The 19,168-nt window shown below is 45.1% G+C and overlaps 1 protein-coding gene across 7 annotated transcripts in view; it reads right to left on the bottom strand.

Annotated features, from left to right (window-relative positions):
• NHSL1 (NHS like 1) overlaps positions 1-19,168 on the bottom strand; it is a 186,254-nt gene that overhangs the window by 105,124 nt on the left and 61,962 nt on the right. Inside the window, exon 1 of one of the 7 annotated variants that reach the window (XM_075413946.1) lies at positions 7,048-7,550. The exons of 5 other annotated variants lie outside the window; for them this stretch is intronic. In XM_075413946.1, coding sequence (XP_075270061.1) covers positions 7,048-7,252 — 205 coding nt within the window. In that variant the 5' untranslated portion in view covers positions 7,253-7,550. Of the gene's footprint in view, positions 1-7,047; positions 7,551-19,168 lie in introns of those variants that run through there. One more of the 7 variants, XM_009931947.2, reaches the window with a different exon arrangement.

The raw sequence follows: 19,168 nt of genomic DNA, 5'->3' as shown, positions 1-19,168 counted from the left end.
CTACAGAGACCAGCCAAGAAAACTCGTACAGGAGCTACTCTGCAAGTGAAATTCACGGTGCGTTGCGGAAGGTAAAAGCAGTCAGGGTGTCACTTCACAGCAGCACAGAGCTGTCCAGAAGGCACCAGCATCTGCCCTGGGAGCAGCATCCTGAGGAGCTTCACAGTTCTCAAATGCCAGCGGTTAACTTCCCCTTCATGTAACAAAAGCACACTTCTGAGACAGCAACTCCAACATGTTGATTCCCCACAGTCATGCCATGCAAACGTGTTCTTCCCTTCAACTCCTTCACCATAACAAAAAAATTCCATGATCCCCTGAGAGATTAAGACCCTTCAAACACAGTAAACTTATGTTAGTAAGGTTATGGTTCTTGGAGCAGAGAGCACAGACACTGAAACCACAGCCACAACTGTGTGTAAAAAAAAAAAATCTACTTGGAAATGTCCTTTAGCACAGACTGCAGTTCCCCAGCCACTGCTTCCTGACGAGGAATGGACACACTGGGATAGCAGCCGGAAAGAGGGAAGGACTGCAGCAAATATTTAAGGTCATAGCAAGTTAGTTTTTTCTTCTTTCTGTTTTCAACCGGGGGGTTTTGATCAGATGACAAAGAACAATTTTTTCTTTAAAAAAAAAAAGTTATTTGAAGACTAAAAATAGCAATGGATTGAAATTTGGCAAGGTTTTTATAGAACGAATAGCAATGATGGCTGGATCCATGTTTTTTTGATGAAGCAAGAGAGATGTGGGTTTGAACAAATGATTCTATGATGCGTATCAACTTTTCATACTTAATTTGTTTCTGTAGCTTACAAATTCTGCTTAGCAAACCCGCTTTCAGATTCCCATCTATGGCAACGGTTACCAGAAGACATGGGAAAGAAGGAAAAGTTTTGATTAAATTTGCATTTATGTACAAACATACAAAAGTTACTACTTTAAGTTGTAGTTAAATGCAGGACTTTCAACTGTCTCCAGCTGTTTTACCAGCATGAAGAGTTTCGACTGCCGCTGCGTATCATGAAAGTTTTACAGACCCCTCTGCTGTGCTCTAATACAAACATGCTAAGACAAGGAGTACATGCCTCAGCAATTTAAGTAGTACCTCTGCTCCCAGCTGAGGACTGCGTCCATAAAAGCACAACATCCAACAGTTTCAAACACAAATATTTAGATGCAAACTTGACCATACAGGCAAACGGTTACAAATGTGTATAACTATATCCAGTTTTATCCTTGCATACAGAACCTACATGTAAAAGGAAAAGGTACAAGACAGAAAATTTGCCTTTGTATCAAATCTCTCATTATTTTTTCCACTTAAATATTTAGATTTATGTATGTGTGTTCATATATACAAAACTGTGTGTCTATAAAATATTAATTTCTTTAAAAAAAAAAGAAGTCTTCCACAAAAAGGTATATAAAACGTAGTATTTGTTTTGGAGTTATTCCAGTCTCTTAGGCAAATGCTTTTTGAGGTTTCCCATAAATGATTATTTATGGACTTGCCCAAAGGTTTAAGAATCCTTTTCACAGACACACACGCCCCGACACTACAATCTATCACACATTACTGCTTCTACAAACACTAACAGCTCCCCTCGGGTTTATGGGCCCTTATCTATGTAGTAACTGACATGACTCTTCTCCTCTTGAACACAAGATCTTGTGCAAAAACATGCAGGAAAAAGCCCTATTAAATGATTTTACATTAGAATAGCAACAGCAAGTCTGGATTCAGCAATCTTGTTTATGAGGACTTACTAGTTCTCGGCACTCTTGCATCTTATTACTAAAAAAAAAGTGGTTACTGCTGTGTCCCTGAAATCGCCTTCTGAACTGTGTTCATGAGTTAAAAAAACACAATTTAAAAATTCATTGAGACTTCAGAAAAAGACCAAGCTGATGCTCTGACACTGTCATTAGACAACATCACTGTTGCAAATCCCTACACTGAGTTTCTACAGGAAGCTCTGAAAATACAAACTCCTCGGTATTACAAAAACCAAAGGTCTTGAGTCCTGACTCTGCCTCTGGAATGTGAAGAAAAACTCATCTGACAGTATCAAACTTATGCAATATAAGTTTAAACCTACCACAGGTAGTAGTATATGCATAGCTAAAGAACATCATTTTTACTGACATAATAAGGCAGAGCCAATACTGCTACTGTGACAAAAGAAATTAATTGTTCAGTTTGTGGAAATTCAACGCCTTGGTAAGCGTGACATTCTCAGACTGTGATATGCAGTGGGTGGTTAGGAAGTTAACTGACAGCTTTGGTAAGAGTTATCATCAGGATGTCAGGACTATCTCCATCGGACATGCCACAAGGACACAAAAGGCTGAGCCCACAAGTAGTTACTTATGAATTAAAGGACTTTTAAAGACAGTTTCGCATTTAGACCCTTTTTGCAAGGAAAAAAAATGGCATTCCACATGCTTTTACATTAAGGACTGAGACTCGGCCAGCAGACAGCAGAAAGCCAGTGGCTGCCACCTTTTGAACAGGGTTTGATCAGTCTTTAAAAGACCACAGTTATCTAAGAAATGAAGTTTCTCTGACTAATGACTCCAGGTAAGTTTTCCAGGTAGTGCAGCCTGCAGTAAAAAGTAATCAAGGCTTTTGACTTTCTCATGATGCAGAAAGGTTGGAAAGCGACCAAGTGAAATGAAGGCAGTGGGTAAAAAGTTAGAGCAATAAGCAGGGACAGGAGCTGGGGGGCGAGGTGGAAAACCTCCCCACTGGGTAACAGCTTCTTTTCATGTACTGCCGCCTGCGACTGGACCTGACTGCTAACTGTGCTTCTCCAACACCTGGCCAGAAGATCACTGTTGGAAGGAAATAACAGGAGAAATAAGGTCACTAGCTCAGGCGTATTTAACCGCTCTGGAGAAACATCTTCCCTTTCTCAGCATCCCTACCAGCACAGTGGGGAGATCAGCAAGACCAGCCGTGAAGGCAGCACTGCTCAGAGCTGCTGTCACAAGCTCTCCTCTTCCAACCCCCAAAACCGACGGGAAGGAAGAAAGGGAAAAAAAACAAAAAAAAGTCATCAAAACTCAGTGAGATGTTCTGATGCTGAAGTGTGACTCATCTCCTCTTCTGCAAAGTCAAATACAAATAGCACAAACTGACTCATGTGCTGTCTATTCAAAGTAAACTTGCCATGTCACACTCATGGTAAACAGTGCAGGCCCACATGAATGGCTGTTCTGTATTTCCACATGTCAGAAACCCTTTGCAACGCACACAAGCACCTTTGCTTCAGTTTCAAAGAGTAACTCTTGTCAGTGTTTTTTTCAATAATGTGTTTTTTTAAAGGAAAAAATGCTCTGAGCTTCAGTCTGAAAAGACCTGGGGCCAGGAGCAGCACGCCACCTGTTTTGCACCTCCAGCACACACCAAAACACACCAAGACACAGTGAGCAGCCCGCAAACCAGGACCTGCTTGGTTTTCCAGGAGCTGTAAGCGAGCAAACCAGCCCTGCTTCTGGCGGGAATTTCAGGCTCAGCCACTGCAAAAAATGAAGCCATTCCCTGGGTTCTCACTGAGTGTACAAGAAGCAAACCATGCCATTAGAAGAGCAAAGTAGGTGAAAACTGGAATGTCCACCAACAAAAAGACTGGACAAAAATTGAAGCCTACAGGTCCTACACCTGCCTCTTCAAAGCAGCTGCACTAGCACAGCAGGCACCATCGCAGAGGGAAAACTGGGCTGTCACCCCTCACGCACGGACATCACGGAGCGCTCACCAAACTGCCCGGTGAGCCCACGGCGAGAGCCCTGCTCAGCAGAACAAGCCAGGTCTGTTGACCAAGGCAGTGGCAGAGCAGCCACACGACCCAGACGGCGGCCCCAGCCAGCAGCCACCTTCTGCATGGGTGCCCAGGTACCACTGCCGCAGCAGCCCACACGCAGCCGCATGAAGCACGGCCAGCTCCACAGGCTCACTCCCCACGGGCCGGATGAGTTCAGCTAGCCTGCCCTCTCCCCTTGGAGACTCCTCTGGGAATGCCGGTAACAGAAAGGGATGAGGAGTGCCTATGCAAGAGAAAAAGGACACTTGCAGCATCCATAGGAAATTAAAAAAAAAAAAAAAAAAAAAAAAAATTTCACCCACACACATGCTCTGGAATAAAAGAGACTTCTGCTACCCCAAATAGTAAGAAATATGAACTAAAAATTCAGATTAAAGAAGGAAAACACGGGAGGAGTTAGTGTGCTCTCATTTTGAAGGTCCCTCAGCTGACTGGGGAGGAAGAGGGCTGAGCGAGTAATGTTTCAAACAACAAACCTTGATTTTACTATCAACTTTCACTGTCTCTTTTAGTAACTGCTTTATCAGATGTGCAGTCTAATTGGTGCTAGCGGTTCCAAAACGCTCTGTGCTAGAGCACACCTTTTAAAAACAAAAGAGTGAAGTAGCAGCCCTGGACTTGACTTCCACACAAACAGAGCTCAGCTGCGCAGGGCATCAGGGTGCGCCCCAGGTTCCCAGTTTGCATTTACTTTTTGTTTTTCTTGCTCGTTTTAAACTGACAAATCCAACCAATCTCGCTGCTCGCGACTGTTTGCGAGTTCCCGTGTGCAGCCAATGCAGATTAGCCACTTTGCTGGTGAAATACCACGCAACACATGCTGCCTTGTGCCCGTCACCTAGCAGCCTCGTGGGAATGCAATGTGAGCCGGGAAGAGCAATGAAGCGGCAAAAGAATAAGAGGTTTAAAAAGACAGGAAGAGAAACAGCTCAGGAAGGAAAACAACAATTCCTTCGTTTCCAACTTCTGTTAACACTCCTGCCTTTACATGTACAGTCAGGCGATGAGAGAGGTAGAAGGAGAGCCTGTGATTTGTCAGGATTACCTTTTTACCAATTTACCTGAGGAAGAACTGGAGTCAAAATTATTCGGATAGATGAAATATTAATAGTTTTTCAGCAACTTAAAATAAGCAGTCTGGTTATCTATATAAAACTAGCCATCCTTCCAGCCTGCTGTGCATCCCATTTCTTTCTAGTCTGCATTAATTTTAAGCGATGTGGTTAATTCAAGCACCAAAGACAAAACTGTTTTGAGCCCTCAGTTTTACAAAGGCTGGCAAGCAGTAACGCAACAGTCCAATGGAGCAAGCTAATTCGAGAACACAAATATTCATTTATCACACATGTTTTGCCTTTGAACACATATCCAAGATGATGACTCAGCCAGGTACCGATACTCAAACTGCTCCGACACCGTGTAAGCCTGACTCGCAGCCCTGGGTGAAACGCAGCCGTGACAAGTTTCTCCTGCCCGAGTATACAGCCCAAACCCCCTTCAGCCCTGGCATCCCCTGCCAGTTTGTCAGCTCCCTGCAAGCAGAGGATCCCGGTCAGACAGAAGTGCACAGTTAAGATTTATGATCCAGGCAGATTTTACAAGTCGAGTCAAATTGTGCCCTGCAAAGGGGAAATAAACCCTACGTAATCTATACCTCCCTCCACCTTCCTTTCAAAAATGATGTATTGTCATTTCTGCTATAGGCAGGCAGGGAGGCTTTCATAGCTTGCTGCCCAATTACGGGAGGAATTCTGCCCTCCCCCTCCAGCCTGTACAATAGGCTCTTTATGTAAATCACTCAGAAAAAATTAATACACCATTAATCCATCAGTAAAGCTTCCTTTCCCATCTCTGCCTTGTGGTGCAAGCGCGGGCTAAGGAAGGCAGCATGAGAAACTTCATGGAAGTTATGTAGCGACCAGCAGCAGGACTGCGTGGTTCTTCTGATCCACAGCACGTAAGATCCCACAGGCAGAAGTGTATCTGACTTCGCCGTGCAGTACCAGTGTGCCAGCAAAAGTAAAAATTAGCCACCGGTTGCAAATGCAAACTCCCTTTGCAGGAGGTTTTCAGCAGCGAAAGGGGTTAAAACACAATCTTCAAAGCACAGATTAAAATCATCTCCTAGCGTGCTAGGAGTAAAGCACAAGCGTATACATCCTGTGTTAGTGTTCCTGCATCCAAACCATTTACTGAAGCCACAATTTATTCTGAGTCTGAACCGATATTCTGGCCAAAGAGCTATTAACTGCTCCCAGAAATGAAAAGAAATAAAAATCCTTTTGAAGTTCAAATGACCTTGAAGAGCCTGCCTGCTCTTACAAAAGTGACCTTACAGCAGAATTGAGTCAACCTCACACTTCCTAATAACAAACTAGCGCTCTGGCAGCACTAGAGAAATTACAACCAAATCACTTCATCAAGTATTTTTAACCACACACACTACTGCCTACCAGCCAGTAAATGCACTGCCAGTGGTAGCTCACCATCTCAGGGAAGCAAAGTTCTGAAATTTATTTTGCTTTATGGTAAATACGAGGTATGCTCGAATAAGTACCTGACAAACTCCACTCAAAAAAAACCCCAAAATCAACACACAATAATAAAAGCTCTTTTTTAAAGTTTCATACAAAATAAACTCCAGGTTTGAGAATTTCAAGGGTTCCTTCAAAACTGCATCCCAGATCTCGCATCCTACATCTCCCTCCTTGTCTCTGTGGAGCAATTCCCACCATCATCCCGTCATCTTTTTATATTGCAACTGGGACCTCTTCCCAATCCGGCCTCATAAAACAAAAATACACTTAAAATTTTCCAGCAGGACCATGTGGCAATCAGCCAAAAGCCACCCAGTCTGTTACAAGTGGAGTCTTACATGGTTTTTGGTAGCACATAGAGAGGAAAGATTCCTGCAGCACCTGCCCAAAGGATCTGCCACAAGTGACCACTGACTTCAAGCAGCACAAACAAAACTTACCTACACACCACACAGTCAGTACCTTTACATTGCCCAGATGAGAAAGTAAGGGTTTTCCCTGTGGATTACCAGAAGCTTTCACAGTTTTAATCCAAAAAAAGCTGCATCTAGGCTTCTGTGCCACCCTCCTCCTCCTACCCCACCTGCGGCTCCCAGCGGGACCCGAGCACTGGACGACGGCTCGAACCGTGGGCTGACACGGCAGTGGCAATCACAAGGGTTAAAGAGAAAGCGAGTCACCTTTTCTCTGCTGGCTCCTGTAGGTCCAGTTCTCGTCATCCTCATCTACCTGCTGCACGCACATGGAGGAGAGTTCACCATCGCTGCGGAACAATCTCTTTGTCTGCCTTGACAAGGAGGAGAAATTTATCCAGCTTACAGCACGCGAGAGGGAGCCCGGGTTTTGTTTGAGTTTGAAAGATCTCGAAACACACTCCTTTTTCATTTTCTTTTAAGCCAGCTACTGGCCTCAGTTCCAAGCAGACCTTTCCGAAACTGTTCCTGTCCCCTCTCCCAGTGGTTTTTGTGCAAGGCTAAACAATTTCAATACGACTTCCGTGGAGGTTTCTTCTCGCTGCATTTAAGCCAGCACCAGTATGGAGGTAGGTCACTGTGCCAGCGCAGCTCCCCTGAAGCTGTTTTGATACAGCGCTTAGGGAGCTGCCAAAGAAAACAAAGGGGAGAAAAGCAGCAGAAAGTGGCACCTTGCAGCAGCTCAGAGAAGCGTGTAACGGCTGAGCAGAATATAGCACTAAGGCACGTGTTTTCCCCATTCTCCACTCAACAGCAAAAACTGCAGCTCCCCTCTTCTCCCTGGCATCACTCCCCAGGAGGGTGCATGCGATTCGGTCCTCTCTTCTGGCTCACCAAAAACACCCCACGAGGAGGGGAGAGCAGGCAGGGATCATGCCCCAGTGTGGCACAGCTCGTGGGGGACGACGGACGGACCACGCTTCTGCCTCCTCATTCCAGCTGCCCCGCTCTCCCTCAGCGAAAAGCCTGGTGAAGGAGCTCCAGGAAGGCTCTCCTAACAATAAAGCAGACTGCGTGGCTATCGCTTAGGATTAGAGTGAAACACGATAGGCTCGCTCTCCTCCGAAAAGCACGACGGCAGAAGCAAAACTCCTCCTTTCCTCAGCCAGCTCGGTGGCAGCGCAAACTTCTGAACCCTGCGTGCAGAAATAGAAAAGCACTTGTGCACCTCTATAGACTTGGAGAGAGTAAAAATAAAATTCTGGGGCTTGTCAATGCCACAAGCATCCTGAACAGAGTGTGCTGAAAACACTAGTGCCCCTGAACCTGGTGGTACATTTAAAAAAAAATAAAATACAAGTGCATAGACACAAACAAAATCTGTGCACAAGCAGACGTTTTCAGTGACCAGACTCCTACTGGTTTGACTGCAGCTCACAAAACAGGTTTCACTCCCAGCTGTGCCACGTTCTGCCACCTTCTCTTTAAATAGCAGCTGGAAAAAGCAAGGTGTGAAGGTTTTAAAAAGTCAGCCACTACTGAAGGCTGCCACAATGCCAACTGCTTGCCCTGCATGCCAACACCAGTGCTTCTTCCAGGAGGGAGTAAGCCTGGAAGGAGGAGAGGCAAAGGCAGCATTTTAAAGCAGACAGAAGCTGGCAATACCAAGGCATCCCACCCCCGTGTTTTTTGAAGGAATTTGTCACCAAGACGCAAGGTGAAAAAAACCCAAAGTCTGTATCCTGCGGCAAAAGAATAGGCTTGAACGTATGAGATTTCCAATAAAATCAGCTCAGCAAATACTCAAGGAGATGCTGGTAGCAAGGAACCCAGGGAAAAAAACCAAACAAAAACAAAACCAAAAACAAAACCCCAAAAAGTGCCACCTATCTGAAGAGTAAGTATTAATGCCTTTAACATCCTAATGGCTGCAAATGATGTTAGCAAAAAGACAAGCAGCTTAAGAAAACACGGGTACAGTGTTTCAGCTCCCAAGCTGTCAGTCAGATTTACACTATTGCAGAACACGCCCCGACCCCCTGGCAGATGCTCTCGCAGCCCCCTGGATTCTGCTGTACAGCCTCTTCAAAACCATTAAAAACAAAGGCTCCGGCTTTTTTCTGAAACTTATGGTTCTCTGACTCAACAAGAGGATAAGGTTTAACCCACTGACTGGGAGGCAAAAAGCTAAGTACTGTATCAGATTACCCTATGAATCAACCAGGCACACCAAAGTGACCTTTGGCTCCTACTAACACAGCACAATGGGTTGGCCAACTGTCTTCTGTAAATAATTTAATAGGCTGCATTCAAATTGAGCTCGCCCAGCGAGGTAATGCATATGTACATACGCAGGTCTTCCACCGCTTCCCAAAGCCACTGGTGGCGTAGTGGGATTGGGGAAGGCTCAGGGGTGCACAAATGGGAGCACACACTGCTAAGATCTCCTTTTCTCACTATGTCATGAAGTCCTGTTTTGAAGGGTGTTGTCTTAAAAAGACACCACTTCCCATCCCTGATGCAACAAGAGACTTGGGATGGGTTAGGTTTTGCCTTCATTCTTTAGACCATTTGCTTAAAAGAGGATTTTGAGAATGTGGGGTGGCATACCTCTAGAGACCCAAACACAGGAGTATCCATTTTGGGGCAGTCCATGTTCAAATAGGCAGGATTTAACATAAAAATCAAAGACCATGCTTGAAGTCAACTTAGTGTTTCTTTTGAGAAAAAGCAAACATTTGTGATTGCCAGTACCGCAAAATACAGAGAACGGTAAACTACCACAGCAATTACTGGCTAAATTATACAGAGCTAGATGTATCAAAGCCTTGGCAGGAACTGCAGAATCACAATCATCTTCTCCACACTGTACTTCTTAGAAACAGAAGATTAGAGAAAGCAACAAGAAGGAAACCCCTTCAGGTTAACCCAAAATGCCAAGGTAAAGTCCCACAGACCTGCCCAGAGTCTTGGCAGCAATTTGATTTTAGGAACTCTCCTGACCTGTCTGGAGCTCTGCCTTTGTATTATGGTGCCGAGTCACAACTTGATGATGCAAGGGTGAAAACATTGCCGTGGGTGATTGACCATAACATTTCCACTGTTACTGTAAATACGAAGTGGTGCAATGCTTTGTGTTCAGAGTCTGGTATTATATATTTCCTTGCAGGAAAAGATCCACCGCGATACTGTCATTACCACAGAATGCTTTTTATTTGTGGGTGGCAGGAAGCTTAATATCAGCATGCATTGTTGCACATTTGGAACAAATGTAAATTTCCCAAGATCAAGAGAAAACAGTGATTACTGTTTGAAAAACAATACATATTAAGGCATTAACACCAAAGGAACTGCAGGTTAATCCACACTTTAATCAGTAGCCAAACGCAAGGCCAAGAAGTTGGAAATTTTAGCATCTGACACACTTTAGAGGATTAAATTTAATTTTGTAAGCCATTTAAGAGAAACAAGGTACGCTTCTAACAAGCTTAGATCATTTTCCAACCTGACTGTTTTCTCCCTTGTGAAGTCATCACACAGGTAAATAGGCTTCATATTTTCTAGGTTATGCATGTAAAGATTAAGGCATTATTTTTGTTTCATCTCAGTAAAAAAACCATGAAGGAATCAAAGAAGATGAAACCCAGGGTTTGAAGTAGAACGCTAAATTGGTTCATCCCCCCTCCTGCCCTTATTTTTATTTTTAGAGGTGAACAAGAGCAAATACGCGTATTTTTACCATCTACCACAACCTAATCGTCAAAGAATTCTCTAAAAGTTGTTAAGCAAACACAGGTACATGGCTCACAGCCACTGCACTCCCCTAAGGCCAGCAAACAAAAAAACTGTTGTGCGGAAAAGGTTTCAGTTCAGTGTAAAAGACCAACAAAACAGAAAGAAAAAAACTAACCCCTGCACCCCGCAGATGTGCTCTGGTTTTGGTTGGGCTGTGGGTTTTGGCACAATTCACACAATTAGTTTAATGCCTATATTTCCTAGTCTATCATTTCTCATGACTCAACCAGACAGTAACAAGGGTGATTCACAGGTACAGCTTCCCGGGGAAGTCATGGCTCCGACAGCCAGGAGGACACCTCTCTCAGGCTTCCTGGCTGATTTCCTTCAGGTGGTAACAGCTCATCACCAGCCATGGTGCTTAATCCGATGGTCATAAGGCCACTTGGATGGAGTACAGTCACAAGCCTATAGAAAAGCCCTTGCCCGCGGACTCAACCCTTTGCTACACAGCTCTTGCTGCAGCCCCGAGGGACCCTCCATCCCCAAAACCGCCCCAACACCGCCGGATCTGCTATGTACGGTCACCTCCCCAGCGCCGCCCATCATCTCTGAGCAGAGGTGTGTGGGAATTTCAGTAGCTATCAAAAGCTTGCGAACCCGACCCCCATCAGACAGAAGTCTTGATCTACAGCATGCCTGTTCTTACACAGGTACCGTGTAAAATGCTCACATAGCAAACCCACAAAATAATCCATATTCCTGCATGATTATTTAAAGCAAAGCAGCCACAGAGAGTGTTTTGGTATTACAACAGAGCCTGAAGATTCCAGTTAAGATTGTGTCCCTTTCTGTGCAGAGCACGCAATGAGAAACCCTTTTCCTTCCAATGTGAATGGACCCGGGGGGGGGGGGGGGGGGGGGAGGAAATAGTAGAGAAAGAAAAGGATCAAAATCAAAGTTACTTGCCCAAGATCACAGAAGGGATAAGCATCAAAGCTAAGAAAAGAAAGTAGGTCTCCTGGCTACCAGCCTCGCGACCTACTTAAGTAGGTCCTATCTTGCACAAAAAGCAATGCCTATTAATTGCTTCTGTCACAACCATTACAGAGCCTTTGAATGCCCTAATTATAAAGGTAAATTTCCTTTCTGTTTTGTTACCCATTTTATCCTTTTGGGTTCTTTTTTTCAACTTAAAAATATACCATACCACAAAGGAGCACCTAAAAGAGATGGGAGTTCTGCACTGTAGGACTGCTTCAAGCATCCCATCCACATTCCCAACTTTATTAGGTCCGTGATGGTGGAAAAAAAAAAAAAGAGGTAAAAAGAAAAAAAATCAGACTGCATACAACCACACAGGATATAAGAGTTTTTGGACAGGTCTGTACGACGCACCTGCCACCAGCCTCCCTCCCTTCAACCTCTGTACCCTGGAAGGACTCACTGCATCAGGGGCAGGCAATATTTTCTCTGATTTAACAGGTGTGCTTACCCTGGTAAGGAAATTTCCTAAAACCCAGGAGGACGGTTTCTACAAAGCGCGAGGCTGACCTGGGCCTGGCTGTGCCCCCAAGGCCAGCTGCCCGCCCGCGGGGTAACTCCCGCCCCGCCAGCCAAGGCCCTCGTACCGGCAGGGAGGAACCCAGCAAGGAACACGAGCGAGGCGCTCGCACAGTTTAGGCGTTAGCGAAAATGTAAGATCTTTGTCAGAGGGGCAGAACGAGCACCAGAATCGCCCAGAAACAAACGCTGCTGTTCTCTAAAGTAGTTCGATGCCAAAGGAGCGGGCAGGTTAACCGCGCGTAAGACCCCCGCCGGCTTCAGCCGGGCACAAGCACATTCACAGGCTTTTGGTTTTCTTAATCGGCCTAACTCCAGAACTGGTGCAACCCCCAAATGCCAGAGAAAATCTGCTTCCGAGCAGGCGAGCAGTCAGGCAGTCACCGACTGCAGGAGCAGTTTCAGCGTGGTGCTTCGCGGGGTCAGGGTACGGCAGGCACTGAGGGGGAAAGGGCCCGAGCCGCGCCAAGCTTCAGCCTTGTCCGTGCACAGCCGAGTTTTACCTCACGGCAGCCAACAACTGCTTCCCAAATAAAGCCGCGCATATTTAAAGGTAAAACAGCTTCTGCTCTCGCAGCAGCACAGCGTGAGGCTCCACGCCGCCCTGCGACCTTCAGGCGGCGCGCGGCGGGACCGCGGCGGCGGGGCGGGCCGGGCCGGGCCGGGCCGGCAGGTGGCAGCAGGGAGCCAGGCCCGCTCCCGCCGGCCGCCGGGCGCGCGGCGCGGCCAAGGGCCGCGCGGGTACGGCGACACGCGGCGGGGGACGCAGCCTGTGGCGATTTGCCTGTGGGAACGCTGTTATTACCTCTCCTTAAAGCGTAATTAACTGTGTTACTGGTTTTTGACTGGGTAATTACGACAGCCCTGCTAAAAAGCTGCCACTGCCGCGGTTCCCGCTCGATTCCCCCGAGTCGCGGCGCTCTCCTTTCGTAATGCAAAATCCGTCTAAAATCTCTTCACGCTGGGGTCGCCTCCCCTCCGGAGCTGAGGCTTGGCCAGGGCTGTGCTCCACGCACAGCTGCCAGCCAACACGTCCCAAGCGTTGACAGCCCGGGACGACCAGCCATCTGCTGAACTTCTGAGGAGGGAGCAAGTCTTCTGTCTGAAGAAGAGATTAGGTTTTCTCCCCAGGCTCACGGAATCACCAGAAGCTATCAACAACAGCTCTGACCAACAGGAGAAGTCACTCACAGGGCCTGGGAGAGGCACTTCCGAGGTGCTGCAGAAGTCGGGCAGCACCCAGCGCCTCACCGCTCCTGCGCCCCACCAGCCACCCGCCCGCTCCAAGCCGCTGCCCCAGCTGACGCCAAGGACGCTCCTGACCAAGCCAAGGGCGCTCCTGACCAAGCCAAGGACGCTCCTGACCAAGCCCACCCGCCGCGTCTGGCCGGGCAGCTCCTACCTCCCAGGGACGCTGTGTGCTTCTGTAGCACCCTTTCCCTGCTTCACAGATATTCCTCTCTGCTCTTCAACACTCTGCAACGAGCACATGGGTTTAAACAAAAGTTCTGACTGTGTAAGCGCAACTTCCATTGCTTTAATCTAAACTGTAAGAGCAGTTTACTCTCTCCTACTAATTTACTCAGCATGTGCTATGTTCATACTAAGAAGGGGCTCAAATCACTTTTAACACCTCAATATACACATGAAACTTTGCAACACGCCAGTTACATTAGAAATCTAGAAATATGAGATCCAGGTGAAGCACAAGAAACTTTTACTGGATCATCCAAGTTTCCTGCGGAAATGTTGATGGCTGTACTAAAACCAACTAGAAGCCAGTTAAAAAAAACCACTATATATACTATTTATTAACATGGAATTGAGGTCCATTCTGCCAGCAGAAAAGTACTCCAGGCAACTAAATAAATGTCTATTTCCCACTTCCCTGATTAAGAGGATACCAGGGAAACTGCAGAGGGGATATGGCTGTTTGCTTTGAGGTGGAAGCCCTCTGCTGGTTAACGTAAACTAATTAACACGCTAATCTGAATGTTTTTGTAGATAACAGAACCACAAAGAACAAGACAGGAGAGAGTGGCTAAAGAAGCAGCAGAGAAGACTTGTCAGTAATCTCAGACACTCTTTGACACTTTTTACACACTATTTGACTTACAAAATATGCAATTTAATAGATCTTACTAGGTATTTACAATGATCAAATACTAAAAAGGAATTTTAGAACCCAGTGAGACGCTTGGGCGGACCTGACCATTCCAACACAGAAAAGGTAGTTCATGTGTGCGTTGTAACCAGCTCTCACCATCTGACACGCAAAACACAGGAAACTGTGTCTTCCTACAGATACGAATGCTGTCTGCACACATCTTTTTGTCTTGAGTCTTGTAGGAACCAAGCTAAGAATGTACTGTTTCTGTAAACAATGCATAAATATTGAGCTTCAGAAGAAAGACAGAAGGCTCACTTTTGCATGTGTGTGCATGGGTATAGGATTGCTGTCGTGCTTTTTCAGTCCATTTGTACGTTTGCACGCCTGCTTAGCCTGATCCATGGTAAGTACAGAGGAGAGTGTTGCAACTCTGGACAAAATTTGTAAATTAAACCCAGCCCCGCCACGCCTGGAGGAATGCTGCAATCTCCTCTCTTCCTCACAACAGGCTCTAGGTTAAAAGAAACTCATTTCTAGGCGGAGGATGAGCACAAGGAATGTTGCTGACACACAGAGAGCCAGGAGGAAAGCACAGAGTTTGCGTCTTGGTTACTGTCCTACATTTAATCCATATTTAATCCCAATTAAAACAGCCCTGTTAAAAGCTTGATAAAAATGCAAGAGAAAAGTAAATTTCTAAAATAATGAACATATGGCCTAAGTATGTGTATGCGCTCTCTCTGTACGGAGTGCCTGTGCATGTGCTCGCTCCATATGTACACATCCGCGTATTCAGCAGGAGCACCAACTGTGACCAGCGACAAAATTTTCTCCCCCCACCCCTGCAATTTCCCCTTCTGCCGTATACAGGCCTGAAATCAACCTTGATTCTTTTTTTGCAGCCCTAAAACATTTTATCATTTTTCCCTACCAGTAGCAGTTTCTAGGTGGAAAAAGACCCGAGAATACAGAATAGTAATACGCAGGGTGATTCTGGTAGAGCCTATGGTCCCCCTGGCAGACCCTATATAAAACATCTGACACACAGGAAGGGTTCCTATGCATCAGCTGCCAAAACAAGGTGAGGACAGGAGGGAAAATGAAAGCCCAAATTATCCTCAGTAGAAGAGAAGACAGGATAAATAAGGACATTCACACTAGCAGCAGGAATAATCTGACACTGCCTCTCAGCCACGGGCATGTGAAATAATGAGCCTCAACAGAACAGCTGTTTAGTCGCAGTTAAAAAAACGAGTGTGTCAATTCTTAAATCGTATCTCTTTGCTCACAGCACAGAGAAAACCAAATCAAGGCTTTGCAATCTTCTGTAATTTGCACCACAGCTTCTTGTTTACATATCTAAAGAAAGGTCATCTTCTGGCATACCACTTACTTAGTGAAATACAGGGTGGGAGGGGTAGAAAGTGAAAGAGAAATCACGTGTTATTGAAATTACAGGTGTAGCAAATGTTTATTCATCAGATACTAATCTGTTCAGAGCCCGGCGGGTGTCTCCCACAATACTAGCACCCCCAAATCAACTTCTCCCAAGGAGGAAAGAGTTTAGAAAGCCGACTTACTGACTTCTCGCAGCCAGTGCCAACCACCAATCACTATTTCAGGTGGTTTCATCGAGGCAAAGAAGATTCACACCTTGATAGTAATTTTTAAATGAAGTCGCCCTGACATTTCGCTATTAACCAGTGGACTAAATTACAGGCCTAGTCTTCACCTACGGCTTTTTCCTGCCCACAGGACAATCCACTTGCAATACCCTGCTAGCCTGAAAGGAATTCTAGGCTCCTCATCATGCAGGTTTTTGAAAGCCTTCCTCTTCAGATGCTTAGAAACCGAACATCACCTCCTTCAGCATGACTTCTCCTATGGCCAATGCCAAAATACTGCTCCCATCTATACCATTTTTCCTTCTTTTTACTAAACGAAGTAAAAAGTTGGCACAACCAGCGGCCCATGTGCCAAATCCAGTATTTCATGAGGTCTTTCACCTACTCCTTGTCAGAAACAAGGAACGTGGCTCGAGCTTGGTAACTGAGCTTGCACACTTAGGTGGGAAGAAGTGGAGCAGCAGGAGATCTCCACAAGAACGAGCCCAGCTCCTGGGGCAGCACACCACAACAGCAATATGTCTTTACATCTTTCAGGAGGGGAGGGGTGAGAAAATGAAGTAGGACCCAAAATGGAAGCTAACTCCTTTCTTACTGTATTCACTGTGTAAGCAAAATAAAGGCCATTAGACATAAAAGGAAATGTCAAACTACCGTAAATAAAACACATCCCGAAAGAAAACATTGAACGTATGCTTTAAAAGATAGATTTTTATTGTGAAGAAATCAAAATGCAGATTTAATTGCTGTGTTTTTCACCTAGTTCTGCCTGTAAAATCAAGCCGCTTTCATCAACATGAACCCTACTACACTAAACACAAACAGAAAACAAATAACATTGAGAAATAGGAGATACCTATTATTTCACTTGCAATAAACATTCCTTATTTACAGGCATCTGGCAAACTGCCAGCAGTAGAAACAGATGCCATATAGATATTCCTAAAGAAATACGAGTACAGACACATGGGGTTACATAGAAAATAAATTTATGCAGAAATACTTATTATCTAACCATGTGCTCTATCACATACCGCATTCTTGTTACGCAACCAAGTTTATTCACCCGGAGGACCTGCTGACAAATAAGAAGAATGTTTCATATGTATTTATTCATCAAATAAAAATAACAATGGTTTCTAGATGGGAACTACCACCTTCTTTTGATTCACATGCCTCCCATGCTACCTGTTCTAAACTCATCAAGTTGACAAGATTATCAAGATTGTTTGAAGAGCCAATATTTCTCCGCAGTACTATTTTCTCCTGAAATCGTAAAGTGGAAAACACACTGGCTTTCTCAGCCAGCTTTGGCATAGAGATAATACCATGCTCTGTGGTTAATTGCTAGCTCTTCTTCCTCCAAGGCATTGTGAGTCATCTCTGCTTTCCACACTGGTGTCTTCCAAACAATTCTGGGTAAAACTGTGCTAGTTCATTCTCACCAAAAACATTGTATGACAGCACAATTACACAGAAGGGATCACATATTAAACAAGTTTTTTTAAAGCATTCCATTAAAAAATGAGCAAGGCAAATATTGCAGTAACTATTAATCAAGTCTAAAAATAAATTAAAACTAACTTCATGAAAGACACCTTGGCATTTGCTGGCATTTAAAGCTTTTCCTTCAAGCAGGAGCACAGCCACAGCAGGATTTGCTCTTCTCATCCAATGGCACCTTTTTCCAAGCTTAGACAAACAGATGTGAGGAGAGGCTTTCAGTCTTTACTTGCAGCCCATATTGTTTTTTCATTACGACAAAGCGTTACTGAGCTTGGCGGTAGAAACCACCCACTTTCAGGAACTCTCAGTGTAGTTAATATTCCTCTGCTTAACAAAAGATGCCTTGATCTAAGGCTGTTTCTACAGGCTGTTGTTACAGCACTTCACCCAACTGACCTTCATTTACGAAGGGCTGCTCTGGTTACAGGATCCTGAGTTATTCTGTTTAGCTTAGGGCCAGCAAAAGGCAACAGACTGACAGCTCTAAAGATCACTCGACCAAAGAAAGAAAAAAAAAAAATCACATCTTGGCTAAAATATGTGGTACCTGCCAGCATCCTGCAGCAACGAATGCGCCATCTTAAAAGACACAATTCAGTTGTCAAGTTAGTATCCTGAGTGGTTTCTCTCAGAAAAAAAATTTGAGGGAAAAAAGTGCCACTTTATATACACTTACAAAACAACTAAGCAAACAGACAAAGCAGCTCCTTTATGGCTCCCGAATTCTGGACTGCTCTAGGGGTCACTGCAAGTATCTCGGGGGGGAAAACAACAACTTAGGACAGCCTCCAGGAGAGCGCTTGCAGCCCACCCTCCCGGGCAGTCCATGGGATCTACCCTCAGGTGGGGTCATTAGAAAATACCTTTTCTTTTGCTCTCTAGTAAAGCCAGAAAATAAAGTTCCCATCTTTCCCTGCCCTCTGCATGCTTGTTCCTGCGCTGCAACGCACAGTCACTTCGGGGACTGCTGGGACACTGCGACCGCCACCCTTCAGAAGCGCTGGGATTTGATCTAAATCACTGCAGCGAGCCAACTGACAGCCCCAAAACAGCTGTGTCGGCACAACCGAAGGGATGGCAAGCTGAAGGAGGAGGGGGAACACGACCACTGAAAGAACAGAAACTTCTTCAGAAGCAGAGCGCGTCAGGTTAACCAGCTAACTACATCTGTCCAGGGCGTTCTACAAACTCTCCAGTTCTCTGCTGGACAATTCAGGGTATTGATAAGGAAAAGAAGGTTAGAGGAGAGCAGTTTTCCTAGATCCCTACTGAAGTACTTCCAAAAAAATCCCTTTGATTTTCAGACAGAACTTCACGGGAAAATGTTTGCAGGGGCAGGGTGGTTTTGGGGGGGGTCTTTTTTGTTGGTCTGTTTGTTGTTTGTTTTTTTTAAAGCAGTGCTTTATTTTCACTGCATGTGGGAAAACGATGCCTGAAATCCTTGGTAGTTTTCAATGCAGGAAAAAATACCAAAGAAGCTCCATAGTCGGGTGAGGTCAGGGTTGGGCAAAGAGCACTCGGAATACTTGTGTGAATTATGTCACCAAAAAAAATTCAAAACACTTTATAAAAATGTGTGGAAAAGTCATTGCCACAGCCCAAAAGGGATATGGCATTCAGGAAGTTCATTACTGGATGCAGACTTTTCTTTTTTCTTTTTTTTTTTTCTTTTTTTTTTATTTGGCAATCAGTTTTGCTATGTTGAAAGTTCTCTGCTGTGCTAAGAAGGTTTCATTACATTCAAAAGCATCTCAGCAACCAGCCAAGACAGGGATCAAGAAAGGGAAACACTGTTGTATTTTCCCCAATTTAGGAGAGGACGAAGCCAAGGCAAATAATTTAAGAGAGC

The sequence above is a fragment of the Opisthocomus hoazin genome, chromosome 2 (assembly GCF_030867145.1).
Source record: "Opisthocomus hoazin isolate bOpiHoa1 chromosome 2, bOpiHoa1.hap1, whole genome shotgun sequence".
Taxonomy (NCBI): Eukaryota; Metazoa; Chordata; class Aves; order Opisthocomiformes; family Opisthocomidae; genus Opisthocomus; species Opisthocomus hoazin.
This window is presented reverse-complemented; position numbering and strand designations above follow the sequence as displayed.